General features: G+C 37.4%; 2 protein-coding genes across 2 annotated transcripts; both read right to left on the minus strand.

The window, feature by feature from the left end:
* Nucleotides 1-413: 413 nt before the first annotated feature.
* On the minus strand, nucleotides 414-3,074 carry LOC113739409 (probable disease resistance RPP8-like protein 2). The gene has a single exon (XM_072044815.1). It carries the CDS (start codon nucleotides 3,072-3,074, stop codon nucleotides 414-416), a length of 2,661 nt encoding a protein of 886 aa, XP_071900916.1.
* Nucleotides 3,075-12,555: 9,481 nt separating this feature from the next.
* On the minus strand, nucleotides 12,556-15,294 carry LOC113739482 (putative disease resistance RPP13-like protein 3). Its single transcript, XM_027266702.2, has one exon. The coding sequence runs from the start codon at nucleotides 15,292-15,294 to the stop codon at nucleotides 12,556-12,558; it is 2,739 nt and encodes a 912-aa protein (XP_027122503.1).
* Nucleotides 15,295-15,640: the final 346 nt, after the last annotated feature.

Here is a 15,640-nt window from a genome sequence, read left to right on the forward strand (position 1 = left end):
ACAGCATTGGAAAAATTAGAATCAACCAAATAACTCTACATATTTTTTATTGATTTCGACATTTACAAGTCCCAAGAGTTTACTATCAGGGTTTTTGAGGCCCACGGAAGACTTGAATTGTTTTTTTTTTAATTACTACTTGTATTAATATGATATATGCAATGTAAATTTATAGAAAGACAAATCCTCACTGTTAGTTGCCCAAACAAAAGCAAGCATTGAAGTGTGAGATTTCAAATAATTAAAAAAAAAAAAGGACTTAAAAAGCTTGTGAATTGGGGGAAACAAATACGGAAACATTCTTTTTATTTATGTATTTTGATAAAAACTTGAAATAATTTTATTAATCACTACACGACATACCTTCCATTCTATGCGCGAAATACAAATACCAACTTCTTTCCTTCTGCGAGTCAAAATATTCTGAGGTTAGGGACACCGGATACCGTGTCCGCATCAAGCCTACTGATGAAATGTTCTGGCATGGACACAAGCTCAAGCGCATCAAGACTAGTTATGTGCTTCAGCTCTTCCGGCAACTTTGCTAAATCGGGGCAGTCCCTGATTCTCAGGCGCTGGAGCTGTGGCAATGCACCTTCCTCCACCTTTATTTCATCCAAACCATACAGGTTGTTGAGCTCAAGGAATTTCAATTGGTGAAACCCATGCCTAGAAATGACCATATGCTGTGGTCCCTCATATGCAACTTCGATTTTGAGGAACGACAGCTGTCCCAACTTCTCCAGTACTGGCATTGGGTCATTCCTGAAGAATGTGCCTTTCAAAGACAAGCGAGAGAGATTTGGAGGGAAATCAGGAGGCAGCATTGTCCGAGCAAACGGCGAAGTGAATAGCTTAAGCTCTGTTACATGATGGAGCTTAGAAAGTCCAGCTAGAGATGGCCACTCGCTTTCTGTATTACAATAAAGATGTAAAGTCTTTAGGCTTCCAACCTCAGATAAATGTATGCAGAGTTTGTCTATCTCTGACCTGTAATCCACTACAATCCCCAGTTTCTGAAGACTTGTCAAAGTTATCATGTTATTGTGTATAACGTCCTCAAAGCGTATGCCTGACAGAGTCTGGAGATTCCTCAATCCTTCAATCTTAAGAGGCACATCACATTCCATATCATACGCATATAGATGCCGTAAACTTTCAAGCTTCCAAATGAAATTTGAAACTTTCACTTTCGATTTAAAGTTCCGCATGTCAAGAGTTTGTAGGTATCGCAAGCAACCGACGGAACGAGGGAGCCTTGGAATGGATGTGCCTCTTAAACCGAGGTACCTTAGAAGCTTGACTTCACCAATTTCTTCTAGCAAATTATAACCCATCTCAACATTCTCAAGGTCTAGTATCCTAAGCTTTCTGAAACTTTTGAAGCTAAGACTAATGTTTTCCATGTAACCGTGGATATTGAAAAAAAGCAGAGACCGGAGAGGAGGGGTCGAAGACCCAAAATAATTTTTATCCAGAGGGAGACTATGAACAGCAAGATACCTGGATTTGGCTGATATTTCATCATCTCTGGTGTCATGGATCTGAAAAAAATTTTCATCCTCTGCCTTCCTGATTGCAAGCTCTCGCAGCAAATCATGGACTCTACAGCTTTTAATCCTATCATCAACAGTCATTTCCGCCACTTGGACCATATTTCTGCTACAAAGTCGTTCCACTTCATCATATGCTGCACTTTCCTCCAAATTTTTTGCATCTCTTTTCTGCATTATTCCCTCTGCAACCCACATATGGATCAACTTGCGCACAGAAATCACGGAGTCCTCAGGAAACAAACCCAAATATAAAAAGCAAAATTTCAGATTGGCAGGAAGGTCTGCATAACTTAATTCCAGAATTGCCCCTGCTTCACTCAGGCTCCTCGATAGGTGTGCGCTAAAGTTGTTGAGAACGTTCTTCCATTCAGTCTTCGACTTTTTCTTGCGCAGTAGCAGGCCACCTATAACCGTTATGGCCAGCGGCAGGCCGGCACATCGCCTTGCAATCTCTCTGCCTACTCCTTCCAAATCCGGAGGACACCCAGCATTAGCTCCATGACCTAAGGCCTCTTTGAGAAACAACTGCCAACTGTCTTCCTGTCCCAAACTTTTCAACTCACAGGGGATGCTAAGAGCATCTGCGTGTACGGCAACTTCCCGATTGCGACTTGTAAGCAGCAATCTACTTGATGTGCCAACATCAGGAAAGGCCCTCCTGGATAGACAATCCCACGCTACTTCCTTCCATACATCATCAAGTACCACAAGATAACATTTGTCTTGGAGATCTTGATAGAGCCTTTCTTCCAACTCTTCCTCTTCCATCTTTTCCAACATTTCATATAGCTTGTCATCCTTTGGATTTAATTGCTTTATGATTGATCTCAGTATCTTTTTGTGATCATAGCTTGAAGAGACACATACCCAAGCACGACAGCTGAATCTCTCCCTGACATCAGCATGGTTATAAACCTTTTTGGCTAGAGTTGTCTTACCAGCACCTCCCATGCCGACGATTGAAACCACACGGCGGCTTTTGTCCTCTTTCAAAAGTTCTGCCACCAGGGATTTTGTTTTCTCCTCGAAGCCCACTATATCCCTGTCCTCGTTGAAAGGAGAGGACCGCCGGAGCCGTTGAAGCTCTTCTCCATGTGTAGTCATCCCCTCTCCAAGATTTTTGATACCGTACTCTACGCGGCTATCAGCAATCTCCTTGAGCCTCATCCGTAAGGATTCGATCTCTTTACCAATCTTGTAGAGGTTCACAATTTTCAAGGGATAATACGTCAATTTGGTGACGAGTCCCTTGTCCTTTGTGAAGAACTCAACTTTGCTGGCGAAGATCTCAATGACATCCTCCGCATCGTAGGCCGCAGCTCTGATTTCAGAAACCCAGTTGCGGATCCTCTCATCTTCATCTTGCCTCTGATCAGCATCTTTCAGGAAACACCGCATCCGGACCAGATCATTTTTGAGTTTCTCAACTTGTTGTCCAGCATCTTTCAGGAAAACAAATTTTTGAACCAGCAGATCGCCAGTTCTCTCAACAACAAGAGAGATAACAGGGTCAGCCATCTTGGTTAAGCCGGAAGCGAGCTTTGCTTTCAACAAGCTGTTGTTTTAACTGATCTCAGAAGAGAGGATGGATTCTTCTCGTGGTTCATTTTCTCTTCCAGTTTTATCCGTAATTCTTCATTGACTTGTGCAAGAGCAATTATTTTAGTCAAAAACAAAGCAGTTCGATACACACGGTGGAATGGAAGGCGGAATTGTTTTGATACGCGGATTTGACTTCAACGCGGTATTCGAAATGATGGACCACCAATTAACTAATTAGGATTTTAACTAGGAGGTGTACACCGCTCAAAGACTGGCATGCCTAATTTTGCTCAATAAGCTAATGAGGATCTAGAAAATAGAAATAAATGAGATCGAAAAGTATAATAAAGGACATAATAGGCTTTTGATGTAGTAAAGTTATGACTAAAAACAGACAATAAGTAGATTGTAGATTGTCGGTGTAGCAAGGGTACAAGTAAAAATAACACAACAAATAGATTGTCAGTCGTTAATATTGAGATTGTTGAGGTTGTCAATATTGAGAGCTTCATCCATAGGTAGTGATTATTTCATGAGCTACATATCTGATCAGTCTAAATCTAGGAGGAGAAGGCTTGATGTAGCATATAACCATATTTCCCTATAGAGTAGTCATGAGATGTTGAGTTAAATCTACATTTTGGTGGAGATTAAAAAAGAAAGTACTATAAGCTGTTGAAGAAATAGAAGGAAACAGTTATTACATAAAAAGAAATGATAATTACTTCTGTCTGTAAATAGTAGAGCTTTAGTGGCCTCCAAATAGCCTTGATCAGCATCATCCCTCTATAATCACCACTCTCATATGGCTTCTGAATCAGTTTTTGCCACCTATAACAAGCAGTAAACAAATTTCAGCAAATGGGAAGAGCGAGGGAACAAGCTCATTTGCATTATAATGTTGATTAAAAAAATAATAATAAACCAAAAAAAAAAAAGATTTGGCCATCTTTAACTCTTTGAACAATTTTTCTAGGAAATGTAACGCAAAAACTGAATAGTAATTGCTTGTTTTTAAATCATCTCGAGCATCAGCCATAAAATTGTCAAAAAAAAAAAAAAAAAAGCTCACCAAGCCTAGTTACACCATGGTTCAACGTGCAAGAAGCAAAGTAGGTTATAAAGGTCTTCCAACTTGTTCTGCAGCAATTGATAATGACCTTAATTGATACATGCTAGACAATAGCCAGCGGTTTAATAACAATCAGGGCACTTGTTCAACTAATGCCAGAATTCTTTGCTGCTGCCATACCTGAAGAGGGGTACCAGTAAGACACCACCTGCAATAGGATGACAATTTGAAGGCAGCCTGGGCACCCAGAGTTTTAGAGGACTTGATGGTACGAGCTTCATCCAAAACCACTCTGTACCAGTCAACTCTGTGGAAAATGCTATTCTCCCCATCCTGTGTCGAACATATAAAATAGTAATCATTAAAAATGTTCCAACAGGGGAAAAGAACAAGCAGCATTAGCAATTGGATTTAAGTGGTGGAAACTAAAAAAATGGAAATGGCCAGCTTTTCATTCGTATAAGCTGCAAGTAAATGGATTTCAGTGGTGGAAAGTAACAAAAAATGGAAATAGCTAGCTTACATTCTTACAAGCAGCCGTTAAGACACCGTATGTGGTCAAGATCACGTCAGGTTCAGCAATCACTCTAGGGTCACTGCTCCGATCTCCACCAATAAAGACAGAAATGGAGATACTATCTGGCTTTGAGCGTGTTTCAAGTTCATCCTGTTCATTCAGTAAATTCTTATTCAGAGAAGATGACAGTATATCCTTGTGCCTATCCATTAACTAACATCCGATCAGAAAATCAGTAATGCAGTTTCAGAACAATGCAGCTAAACCTATTCAGAATGCATACAAACTCAGAAAACTTTGTTATTCTGGCTGAATCAAATATATTATACGGACTCACCTTCCACGAGCCAAGCAACGCAATAGGACAAATAATGAGGGTGCCACCTTTCACTTTTCTAAAAGGTTTGAGATCAGATTCCTTTTTCTTTTTCTTGATGTACTCTGTATCACTCTCACTTTTGGCAATCGATTCTTGATCCTCAGGGTACCTCTGCCTTGCCTTGCAAGAATCAGAGCAATAGTCATCACAGTTTTCCCAAGCCCCATTGCATCTGCCAAGATCTGCAGAATATTATACAGCTTAGAATATATAATAATTAACATTGATACTCAAATGGACAGTCAGTAACAGTAGCAAGAGAAACTTGCCCCATAGCTTCCCAAGAGAAAATGTTAACATATATTGCGGGAGCCCTCCTGAAACAAATGATCAAATAGTAGCATAATGAAGCTTAATGCAGTTAATGCTCAAGGATTTTATAAGCAGCTGCTCTTTTTTTTTAATATTTCAAGGACAGAAATACATATTCATCACATATACGATATGCTCCCCAACAAGGATGAAGCGTTTTTGCCCCCTTTCAGCATAACCTACATATCAACTAACCTGACTGCGTCGTTCTTGTCGGCATAACATTTGTACGATCCTTCGTTCGAGTTGTAAAACCAACAGGAATATCAGATGATTTGCTGGTCCCATCTTTGTTAGTCGACACATCATTGATTATTTGAGAATGAACCACCACATTTTTCTGAATCGATAGGATGTCTGCAATGGCAAATTCTAATAAGGTGCCCAAAAGACACAACATTATCTTAAAGTGGAGAAGAATTTTTTTTAAGTACCGGAGATTGAACAAGAAAAGCAAGCAAAATAATTGGTACATATAATCATATTTGTATCTTGAGAAGTACTAGAAGACTGGAGATTCAATGTAGTAGTTGAAGAAATACAGTCATTTGACGAGCAGTTCAAAAATGGACTCTTCAAAGAACCAAGAATTTTAGAATTCAAGTTCCGCGTGGGTTCAAAGATGTTAGCTGTATTTTAACATCGAGCACCACAGGTTTGTTCATCGTCATCAGAGATCACAATGTTAACTTCTGAAACAGGAGACCATGCCTTTGACAATGCATTTCCATGCCTCCGCTTACAAGGCTGGTCATTAGGTAAGGAATCAAAAGATAGATGTCCCTTTTTTTTTCCATTTTCCAGCATTAGTGTCTATCTAACATTTCTAACGCTGAGCTCTATCATTGAATGCAGTTGCTGCAACGTGTATAAATAGACGGCCTTATTTATATCAGAATAGTTTATGAAAGACAACGATACTAAAGACTGAATAAGAAAATCAAGAAGAATGATTTGTTGAATGCAGTAATATCTCTACCTCGCGGAATGCTGAAAGATCAGGGATTCAATGCAATAGAAGAGGAAACACAGTCTCTGGACAAACAATTTAAAGACGGAGTGTTCAAAGAGTTAAGGATTCCAGAGTTTGAGTCCTTCAAAGATTCAAAGATGTTATTTGGTTGTCATTTTGAGAATCACAAGTTTGTTCATTCTCATTGAAGACTGTAATGTTATCTAAAAGGTCAGGCAATCCTTTAGGTAAGACTTCTCTATGAATGTGCTAAGAAGGCTGATCATTAGCAGAAGGCCAAACTTTAGGCCAAAGATGAGAAGACACCGTTTTTTTTTTTTCCAGCAATAGATTCTGGTTGACCTTTTGTAACCTGAACTATGTCATTTAATGGAGCTACTGCAATGTGCAAAAATAGATGGCTTCAATCGTAAATGGCACAGAAACGTGAAGCCATTCAAAGATAATGATCTGACGCAAGGCTAAATAAACTAACAGATACAGAATAGATGAGTAAAATACTACAATGGCACATATACCTTGAGGAGTAAAACCACAGCCTTCAAGAGTAGCTTGCTATCACCCTCAAGAGTAGAACCAGGAAAACAAACACCGGTTTCTATGTAGCCAAACGGTACCCTATGAATATAAGAGCGTGAGGATTTCTCCCTTTTTTTCCAAAAGCCTGGCTTCGCGCCTCCGACATGAAAGCGCGGCCATCTCACTCTGTGACATTTCAACATACCATTTTTGATGAATATTATTTCTATCCACCTGACTTAAATGACTAAGAACCACCAGTCCAAAAAAAAACCAGCCAATGGCAATTTACAATAGCCACCAAAAACTATAGTAGAATCATTGTAAAGAAGAACAAAAACAACATTTACAAACTGCTGTAAAGAACAACATAAGATATATCATACAATGAAATAAAAAACATGCATGCATACCAGCTCTGTTGCAAAAAAGGAAGAAGGAAAAAGAACAGAGCATAAATTTTTTAAACCATGCATGGCAACTCTTACATGCGAGCTAACAGCTATTACGCAGAGGAGAAACTCATGCATGAACTAAAAACGGAAAAGCAAAAATGGCAACTAAATAAAGGATGTACGACAAAAGGAAAAAGCAAACAAGACAAAAAACAAGCATCTGACCTGCAACAGAATTCCTGTCCCAACAAATGAGAAAGGATTAGCTTCAGAGAAGGCTCCTCGCAAGAATCAAAAGGCCAGCGAATTCCAATTTACTCAAGATGACCCTTTGTCTCCATATTTGTTCATTATCTGTGCTGAAGGGCTATCTAATTTACTCGAGAAAGCTGTGGAAGCAAAAGAAATCACTGGCATAAAAATTGTAGAGATAGCCCCATGGTCTCTTACTTGTTCTTTGTAGATGATTCCTTTTTGTGTTGCAAAGCGAGCAAGCAGGAAGCTATGAAGTTGAAGGAGATTCTTGAACTGTATGGACAGGCTTCTGGAGAAGTTGTTAATTTTGACAAATCAGTAATGTATTTTAGCAAGAATACTCCAAGCCAGTCAAGATTGGAGATCAGTGAAGTGTCAGACAACATGAGGGAGACATGCAATGGGAAATACTTAGGCCTCCAATGACTATAGGAAGGTCGAAGAACTAGGTATTTGGATATTTAAAAAGTAAAACCAACAGGATGATGCAAGGGTGGAAGCAGAAGACTCTAAGTCAAGGAGGGAAAGAGGTCCTAATCAAATCAGTGCTCATGCTAATGCCAACCTACATTATGTCTTGTTTTAAATTACCCAAAGGACTGTGCAAGGAAATCTGTTCCTAAATAGCTAGGTTTTGGTGGGGGAATGGGGATAAGAAACCTGTTCAACTGGTTGTTTGTCCAATTGTAGATTGACTGGTCTAACTAATAACTATATTATATGATATAATAATATATTTTGATTTTTTAAATTAGTGGTTCAACCAATAATTTTTAACTTTATTGGTTGATTCATCGAGTCATTGACAGATCAATGGATGTATTTTCTATTCGATCTAACTGTTGACCCAACTTGATTAGGTTGCCCGTTCATCAAATTAACCGGTTAAATCATTGAGTAGAGCCAAATTTTACAACTATGATGTAGACATACAAATCTAGAATATAAATATTGAAGACAAAATGAGAATATCCAATGTAGATGCTAACATAACACAAAAACACTAAACTTTTAATTTTTACAACGAATGCAGAAATCGGACTGCATATGGGCACTCCATCTTTGAAGAAACCGTTGAACCAGGAGTGACAGAGTTCTTATTTTGTTTTGTTTTCTTTGGAGAAACCGTTGTACCAGGAAGGTTTTACGTCTTGTTTTTTAGATTTTTCTGAAAGAAGTTTTAGCTTTACTTGAACTAGTTTTCAGAAAATTCAAAGACTTGTCAAGTAAAAGGAAAAATGTAAGTATCCAACAAAATATTATGTTTGATCAATCAATCAACGATTCATAATTCAAGATTGTAAGTTTGAAGTACACAACTTGCTTTAAAAGTTCCATTTTCACGGGTCTAAAAATAGGTGTTAAAACTGCTTCTTAATTTAAAAGTTTTGTAGAAGAAACACAGCTTATAAATATGTAGGGGCCATTTGAGATTTATTTCTTTATATAATTCTGTATGAGCAATTAATTTTGTATGTTATGGCCACTGCATAAAATGCTCAATCACTTTTACACAAATATTATGACAGTGATTTACACAAATATGCTATCACTTGTTTTTCTTTTTGGAGTAAAACTAAGAGGAAAAGATTTCTTATTGGATGTATCCCTAAACTTTAGCTGTGGGTTAATCTTCCTTGAATGGAAAAGGTATGATGTAATTTAGACAGACAATTCTGTAAATTGTGAGTGCTGTGTTAGTAGCTAGAAAGTAAAGTACCATCTTTAAGAAACACAAAATTTAAGTACAAGTACCTTTCATAATAGATAGCCAACAATCTTTTTCCTCTTCAATCTTTATTTCCAAACAACGTAGATGGACAGTTTGTTATTTCCTTTACGCACATTTGAGTATGTTCCTTTTGTTTTACACCTTTGTGTTTTGAGTGGTGTATAGGCAGTAATGAACCCTCAGTTTAGGGTTTTTAAAATTTTGTTGCACAAATAACAAAAGTAAGGGAGGTAAGTGATATTTCTAAAACCTCAAGGGTTCCAAGTAATATTAGGAGAAACCTCATGGGAGGTTTCTGATATTATCTCATTGGTAAAACGTGCATAATTGTGAAATTTGCTTGTGATATTTGTATAAAGATATATAGATGAATAAGGGCTTTCTTCTTCTTGTATATTTCTCTCTCTCTTTTTTTTTTTAGAGAGTATCTACTTTTTTACATTGATTTTTTTTATACAATCTCAACTAATGACTAATGAGAAAGTTTTCATGCTTCGATTAAGAAATTTTGATACGTATAATAATGAGAGATGGAGTCCAAGCGTAGGTAAATAGTTTTTAATGAGCAATTTTTAATTATAATCACCAATACTATTGAAATGTAATCAATTGGAGCGTTTTATTTCTTTTAATTAGTGTCACATTGAAATGCAATAATTTTAATTAAAAGACATAAGGGTAATTTGGTGATAACAAAAATTAAGATAAAAAAGTGCTTACACTCTCTAATGCGTAATGATAATGATAATGATAATGATGAAATCCAATGATACTTTTGTCCCAGGTTTCCTTTTATAATACAGTAATGTCATTACTACGTGAATAAGTAAATATACACCAATCTACTTCAAACTATTTATAACTGATGTTTAGTTCAATTTCAGCAAACATTCCTTTTTCCTTAATTGAATATGATAAAAATACTGCTATAAATAACGTGAAGCAAAATGGCAAGAAGCTCTATCATTTTTGGGCATTTTTTCTTTCTTCAGCTTGATTGCCCTGCTCTGCATTGAGATTCAGGGCTACACCTTATGTTAGTGTAACACGAGAGGCTCTAGATATATGAGATATCATTCATATTCAAGTTTGGAATCCCTTTTTTTTTTTTTTTTTCAAAACATGAGCTATATATCTTGACTTGAAGTTGAAAATATTGTTTTAAAAACAACATTTGCATACTTATGATCAAATTTTTCAATAATTTATCCAGTCATCTTATTGAAGGTAGAAAGAAGATTTGATTAGGCATTTCAATGAACATATAATTTTCTTCCTTTTCACAAAATTCAGGGTCTCTCCACTTAAATTATTACATGCATGATGATTTGGACAGAAAAAATATTAATATGCCACTTTATTTTATCCTAAAGATTAAAAAAAAATTATTCTATGGTGAAAAATCATGTCTTGTAACTTGAACATCCAAAATTCTTAAATTCTTTCCTTCTAAACCATGTAAAAGGGCATGTAAAAGGGCATTTTCATCAACTCAACTATTTTCACAGTTAACTTGATGGGTTAGACTGAAATGGAAGGTAAAGTGAAAAGAAATAAACTTTAGATGTAAGCTACAACATTGACCAAATTCTTAAAAAAAAAAAAAAACTTTGACCAAATTCTAAGGGGAGTTTTTGTGCTTAACCCTTCATTTTATAATGTTCTTTTCATTCCAGTAATTCACAAAAAAAAAATAAAAATTTCTTTATAAGCAAAATTATGCTTGGCTTTTTCGTGAAGTATATACATTTCCTTCAAGGCAATGCATGTTATGTAATCACGAAGAATTCAGAGGAAGTGCCAAACTTGTATACATTTCCTTCAAGGCAGTACATGTTATGTAATCACAAAAAATTAAAAGTGACAAACTTATAGACAGTGGACTATCTATTATACATGACATTTGTATAGATTTTTGTAAAAAAATTACTACGAACACAAGAAAAAAAAATTGTGCATAAGAATTATTATAAATGCCTTTCATAATAAATAGACTGCACTTGTGCCCGTATTCAGAAATCTTCCCTTCACTAATTTTTTCCCCTTGAACATTTATTATCCCAAATAACTTCGTTGAACAGCTTGTTATTTGCTTTTCGCATGTTTAAATTTGTTTTCTTTCTTTTACTTCTTGTGTGTAGTGAGTAGATATAGGAAGCAATCAATCCTCAATTTCAGTAAATATATACCTTTTCTTTCTTTTGATTAATCTGGTAATTGACTTCAATGGGTACTTGAACATGGCCCTATTCAGTGTTGGTAAAACGAAGAGGTATTAATTTGTTTTAAACATTTGATTTGTTTGGATAGGAGTTTATTTGGATGATTTATTTGAGATAATTACTGTAACACTTTTTGTGATGCGACGTATGTGAAATGAAAAAGTGATTGAAAAGATAAAAAGGTTATTAGAATTTGTGAAGTAAATTATTTTATTTAAAATCATCTCAATTTTTACTCCTACGCTTTCAATTGTCAATTATTCCATAAACACATTCCTTGATTTATTTGTTAAATTCGTTCTTTTCTTCTCTTTTAGTACCTGAACAGAGGCTTTTGTTTCTTTACTCTCTTTTTCTGTTCGGACAGAATGGGAAAAATTATGATCAATCAAGAGTTTAAAAATTTCCAAATCCCAAGGGTTTACTATCAGGAATGTAAATTGATAGAGACACAAATCCTTTAAGACATAGGTGTAAATGTCAGTTACCCAAACTTAAAAAAAAAAAAAAAAATTGGAGTACTTAAAAAAGCTTGTCAGTTGGTCTGAATTATATGGCGAAATAAAGATTAAAATAATGACAAACTAAGGAACTGGAATTTATTTATATATTTTGATAAAAACTGGAACTAATTTTATTAATCACTGCACTGAAATTTAGACAATGGTACAATATAAGGTGAAGCAGGGGCCGCTCAGTAGAGAGAATAAATAAATGAGAGGATAGAGGTAAAAGTACACAGATTTGTATAGGAGATTATTTGAAATAATTACTATAGTATTTTTTATGATATGATATATGTAAGGTACTATTAGTTGCCCAAAATATCATTAATAACAAAAGAGTCATTCCTTGTTTAATAATAGTGGGACAATTAACAAAGCAAGCATTGAGGTGTGAGATTTCAAATAATTAAAAAAAAACAAAGGACTTAAAAACCTTGTGAATTGGGGAAAACAAATACGGAAACATTCTTTTTATTTATGTATTTTCATAAAAACTTGAAATAATTTCATTAATCACTACACAACACACCTTCCTTTTTATGCTCGAAATACAAATATGGACTTAGATTCTAGAGTCAAAATATTCTGAGGTTAGGGACACTGGATACTGTGTCCGCATCAAGCCCACTGATGAAATCTTCTGGCATGTCCACAAGCTCAAGCGCATCAAGACTAGATATGTGCTTCAGCTCTTCCGGCAATTTCTGTAATTTACTGCAGTCCCTGATTCTCAGGCACCGGAGCTGTGGCAGTGCACCTTCCTCCACCTTTATTTCTTCCAAACTATACAGGCGGCTGAGCCCAAGGAATTTCAATTGGTGAAACCCATGCCTAGAAATGACCATATGCTGTGGTCCCCAACTAGCAGATTTCAGTTTGAGGAACGACAGCTGTCCCAACTTCTCCAGTACTGGCATTGGGTCATCCCTGAAGAATGTGAGATTCAAAGACAAGCGAGAGAGATTTGGAGGGAAATCAGGAGCCAGCATTGTCCGAGCAAGCAGCGAAGTGGGTAGCTTAAGCTTAAGCTCTGTTACATGATGGAGCTTAGAAAGTCCAGCTAGAGATGGCCACTCGCTTCCTATAGCACGGTAAAGATGTAAAGTCTTTAGGCTTCCAACCTCAGATAAATGCATGCAGAGTTTGTCTATCTCTGACCTTTCATCCACCCAAATCCCCAGTTTCCGAAGACTTGTCAAAGTTATCATGTTATTGTGCATAACGTCCTCAAAGCGTATGCCTGACAGAGTCTGGAGATTCCTCAATCCTTCAATCTTAAGAGGCACATCACATTCCAATTTATACGCATATAGATGCCGTAAACTTTCAAGCTTCCAAATGAAATTTGAAACTTTCACAGTCCTATCAAAGCGGCCCCGTATGTCAAGAGTTTGTAGGTATCGCAAGCAACCGACGGAATTAGGGAGCCTTCTAATGGGTGCGAGCCTTCTAATGGATGCGTCTCTTAAACCGAGGTACCTTAAGAGCCTGACTTCACCAATTTCTTTTGGCAAATTAAAGTACATACCAACATCCTCAAGGTCTAGGTCTAGTTCTAGTATCCTAAGCTTTTTAAAACTTTTGAAGATAAGACTAATGTTTTCCCTGTCACCATGGCCATTGAAAAAAAGTAGAGACCGGAGAGGAGGGGTCGAAGTCCCAAAATAAATTTTTTCTAGAGGGAGACTATGAACAGCAAGGTACCTGGATTTGGCTGATATTTGATCATCTCTGGTGCCATGGATCTGAAAAAAATTTTCATCCTCTGCCTTTCTGATAGCAAGGTCTCGCAGCAAATCATGGACTCTGCAGCTTTTAATCCTCTCATCAGCAGTCATTTCCGCCACTTGGACCATATTTCTGCTACAAAGTCGTTCCACATCTTCATATGCTGCAGTTTCCTTCAATTTTTTTGCATCTCTTTTCTGCATTATTCCCTCAGCAACCCACATATGGATCAACTTGCGCACAGAAATCACGGAGTCTTCGGGAAACAAACCCAAATACAAAAAGCAAAATTTCAGATTGGTAGGGAGGTCTGCATAACTTAATTCCAGAATTGCCCCTGCTTCATTAATTTCCCCTGCTTCACTCTGGCTCCTTGATAGGTATGCGCCAAAGTCGTTGAGAACGTTCTCCCATTCACTCTTCCACCTTTTCTTGCCCAGTAGCAGGCCACCTATAACCGTGATGGCCAGCGGCAGACCACCACATCTTCTGGTAATCTCTCTGCCTACTGCTTCCAAATCCGGAGGACACCCAGCATTAGCTTCATGGACTAAGGCCTTTTTGAGGAACAAATGCCAGCTGTCTTCCTCCCCCAAAGTTTTCAGCTCATGTGGTTTGCTAAGAGCATCTGCGTGTTGGGCAACATCCCGTTTGCGACTTGTAAGTAGCACTCTACTTGATGTGCCAACATCAGGAAAGGCCCTCCTGGCAAGATTATCCCACGCTGCTACCTCCCATACATCATCAAGCACCACAAGATAACATTTGTCTTGTAGATCTTGATAGAGCCTTCGTTCCAAGTCTTCCTCTTGCATCATTTCCAACACTTCAAGTAGCTCTTTAGTTGTTGGATTCAGTTGCTTTATGATTGCACTCAGCAGCTTTTTGTAATCGTAGCTTGAAGAGACGCAGACCCACGCACGACACTTGAATCTCTTCGTGACGTCAGCATGGTTATAAACTTTTTTGGCAAGAGTTGTCTTACCAGCACCTCCCATGCCGACGATTGAAACCACACGGCGGTTTCTGTCATCTTTCCAAAGTTCTTTCACCAGGTATTTTGTTATCTCCTCGAACCCCACTATATCCTTGTCCTCGCTGAGAGGAGATGACCGTCGGAGCCGTTGAAGCTCTTCCCCATGTGTAGTCGTCCCCTCTCCAAGATTTTTGATATCGTATTTTTCGCGGCTAGCGGCTATGTCATCGAGCCTTTTCTGTAAGGACTCAATCTCTTTACCGATCTTGTTAAGGCTCACAATCCGCCAGGGATAATATGCCAATCTAGTCACAAATCCCTTATCTTTTATACTTTCAATTTTGCTGGCGAAGATCTCAATGACATCCTCCGCATCGTAGGCCGCAGCTCTGATTTCAGAAACCCAGTTGCGGATGCTCTCATATTTAATTTGCTTGTGATCAGCATCTTTCAGGAAACACCGCATCCGCTCCAGATCATTTTTGAGCCTCTCAACTTGTCGTCGAACGCCTTTCAGGAAAACAATTTTTTGAATCAGCAGTTCGCCAGTTCTCTCAACAACAAAAGAGATAACAGGGTCAATTACAAGAGAGGTAACAGGGTCAGCCATCTAATCTAAGAGAGCTTTGCTTCTCAATAAAAGAGTAAGAACCAGAAATGGAGGAGAGGCTCTTATATTTCAAGTGCAGTTGCAAAGCCAGATTAATATCTGCATCTGTTTTTCTACACATTTTTATAAAGCAGAAGTGGCTAATGCAAAGACCGTATATCTTGTCTGTAGGTAAGGAATCAATGACTTTACAAGAAATCTATATTCAATTTGTACGTAACTGATGATTCCAATCGTATGTTCTTTAACTCTGCTTTTCAAGCACTGGGTAGGGGATTTCACGATAACAAGTTACCTTTAGCATATTTTCAACACAACATAACCAAGTTACCTTTATAGAGGGGGA

Source organism: Coffea arabica, chromosome 4c (assembly GCF_036785885.1).
Source record: "Coffea arabica cultivar ET-39 chromosome 4c, Coffea Arabica ET-39 HiFi, whole genome shotgun sequence".
NCBI lineage: Eukaryota > Viridiplantae > Streptophyta > Magnoliopsida > Gentianales > Rubiaceae > Coffea > Coffea arabica.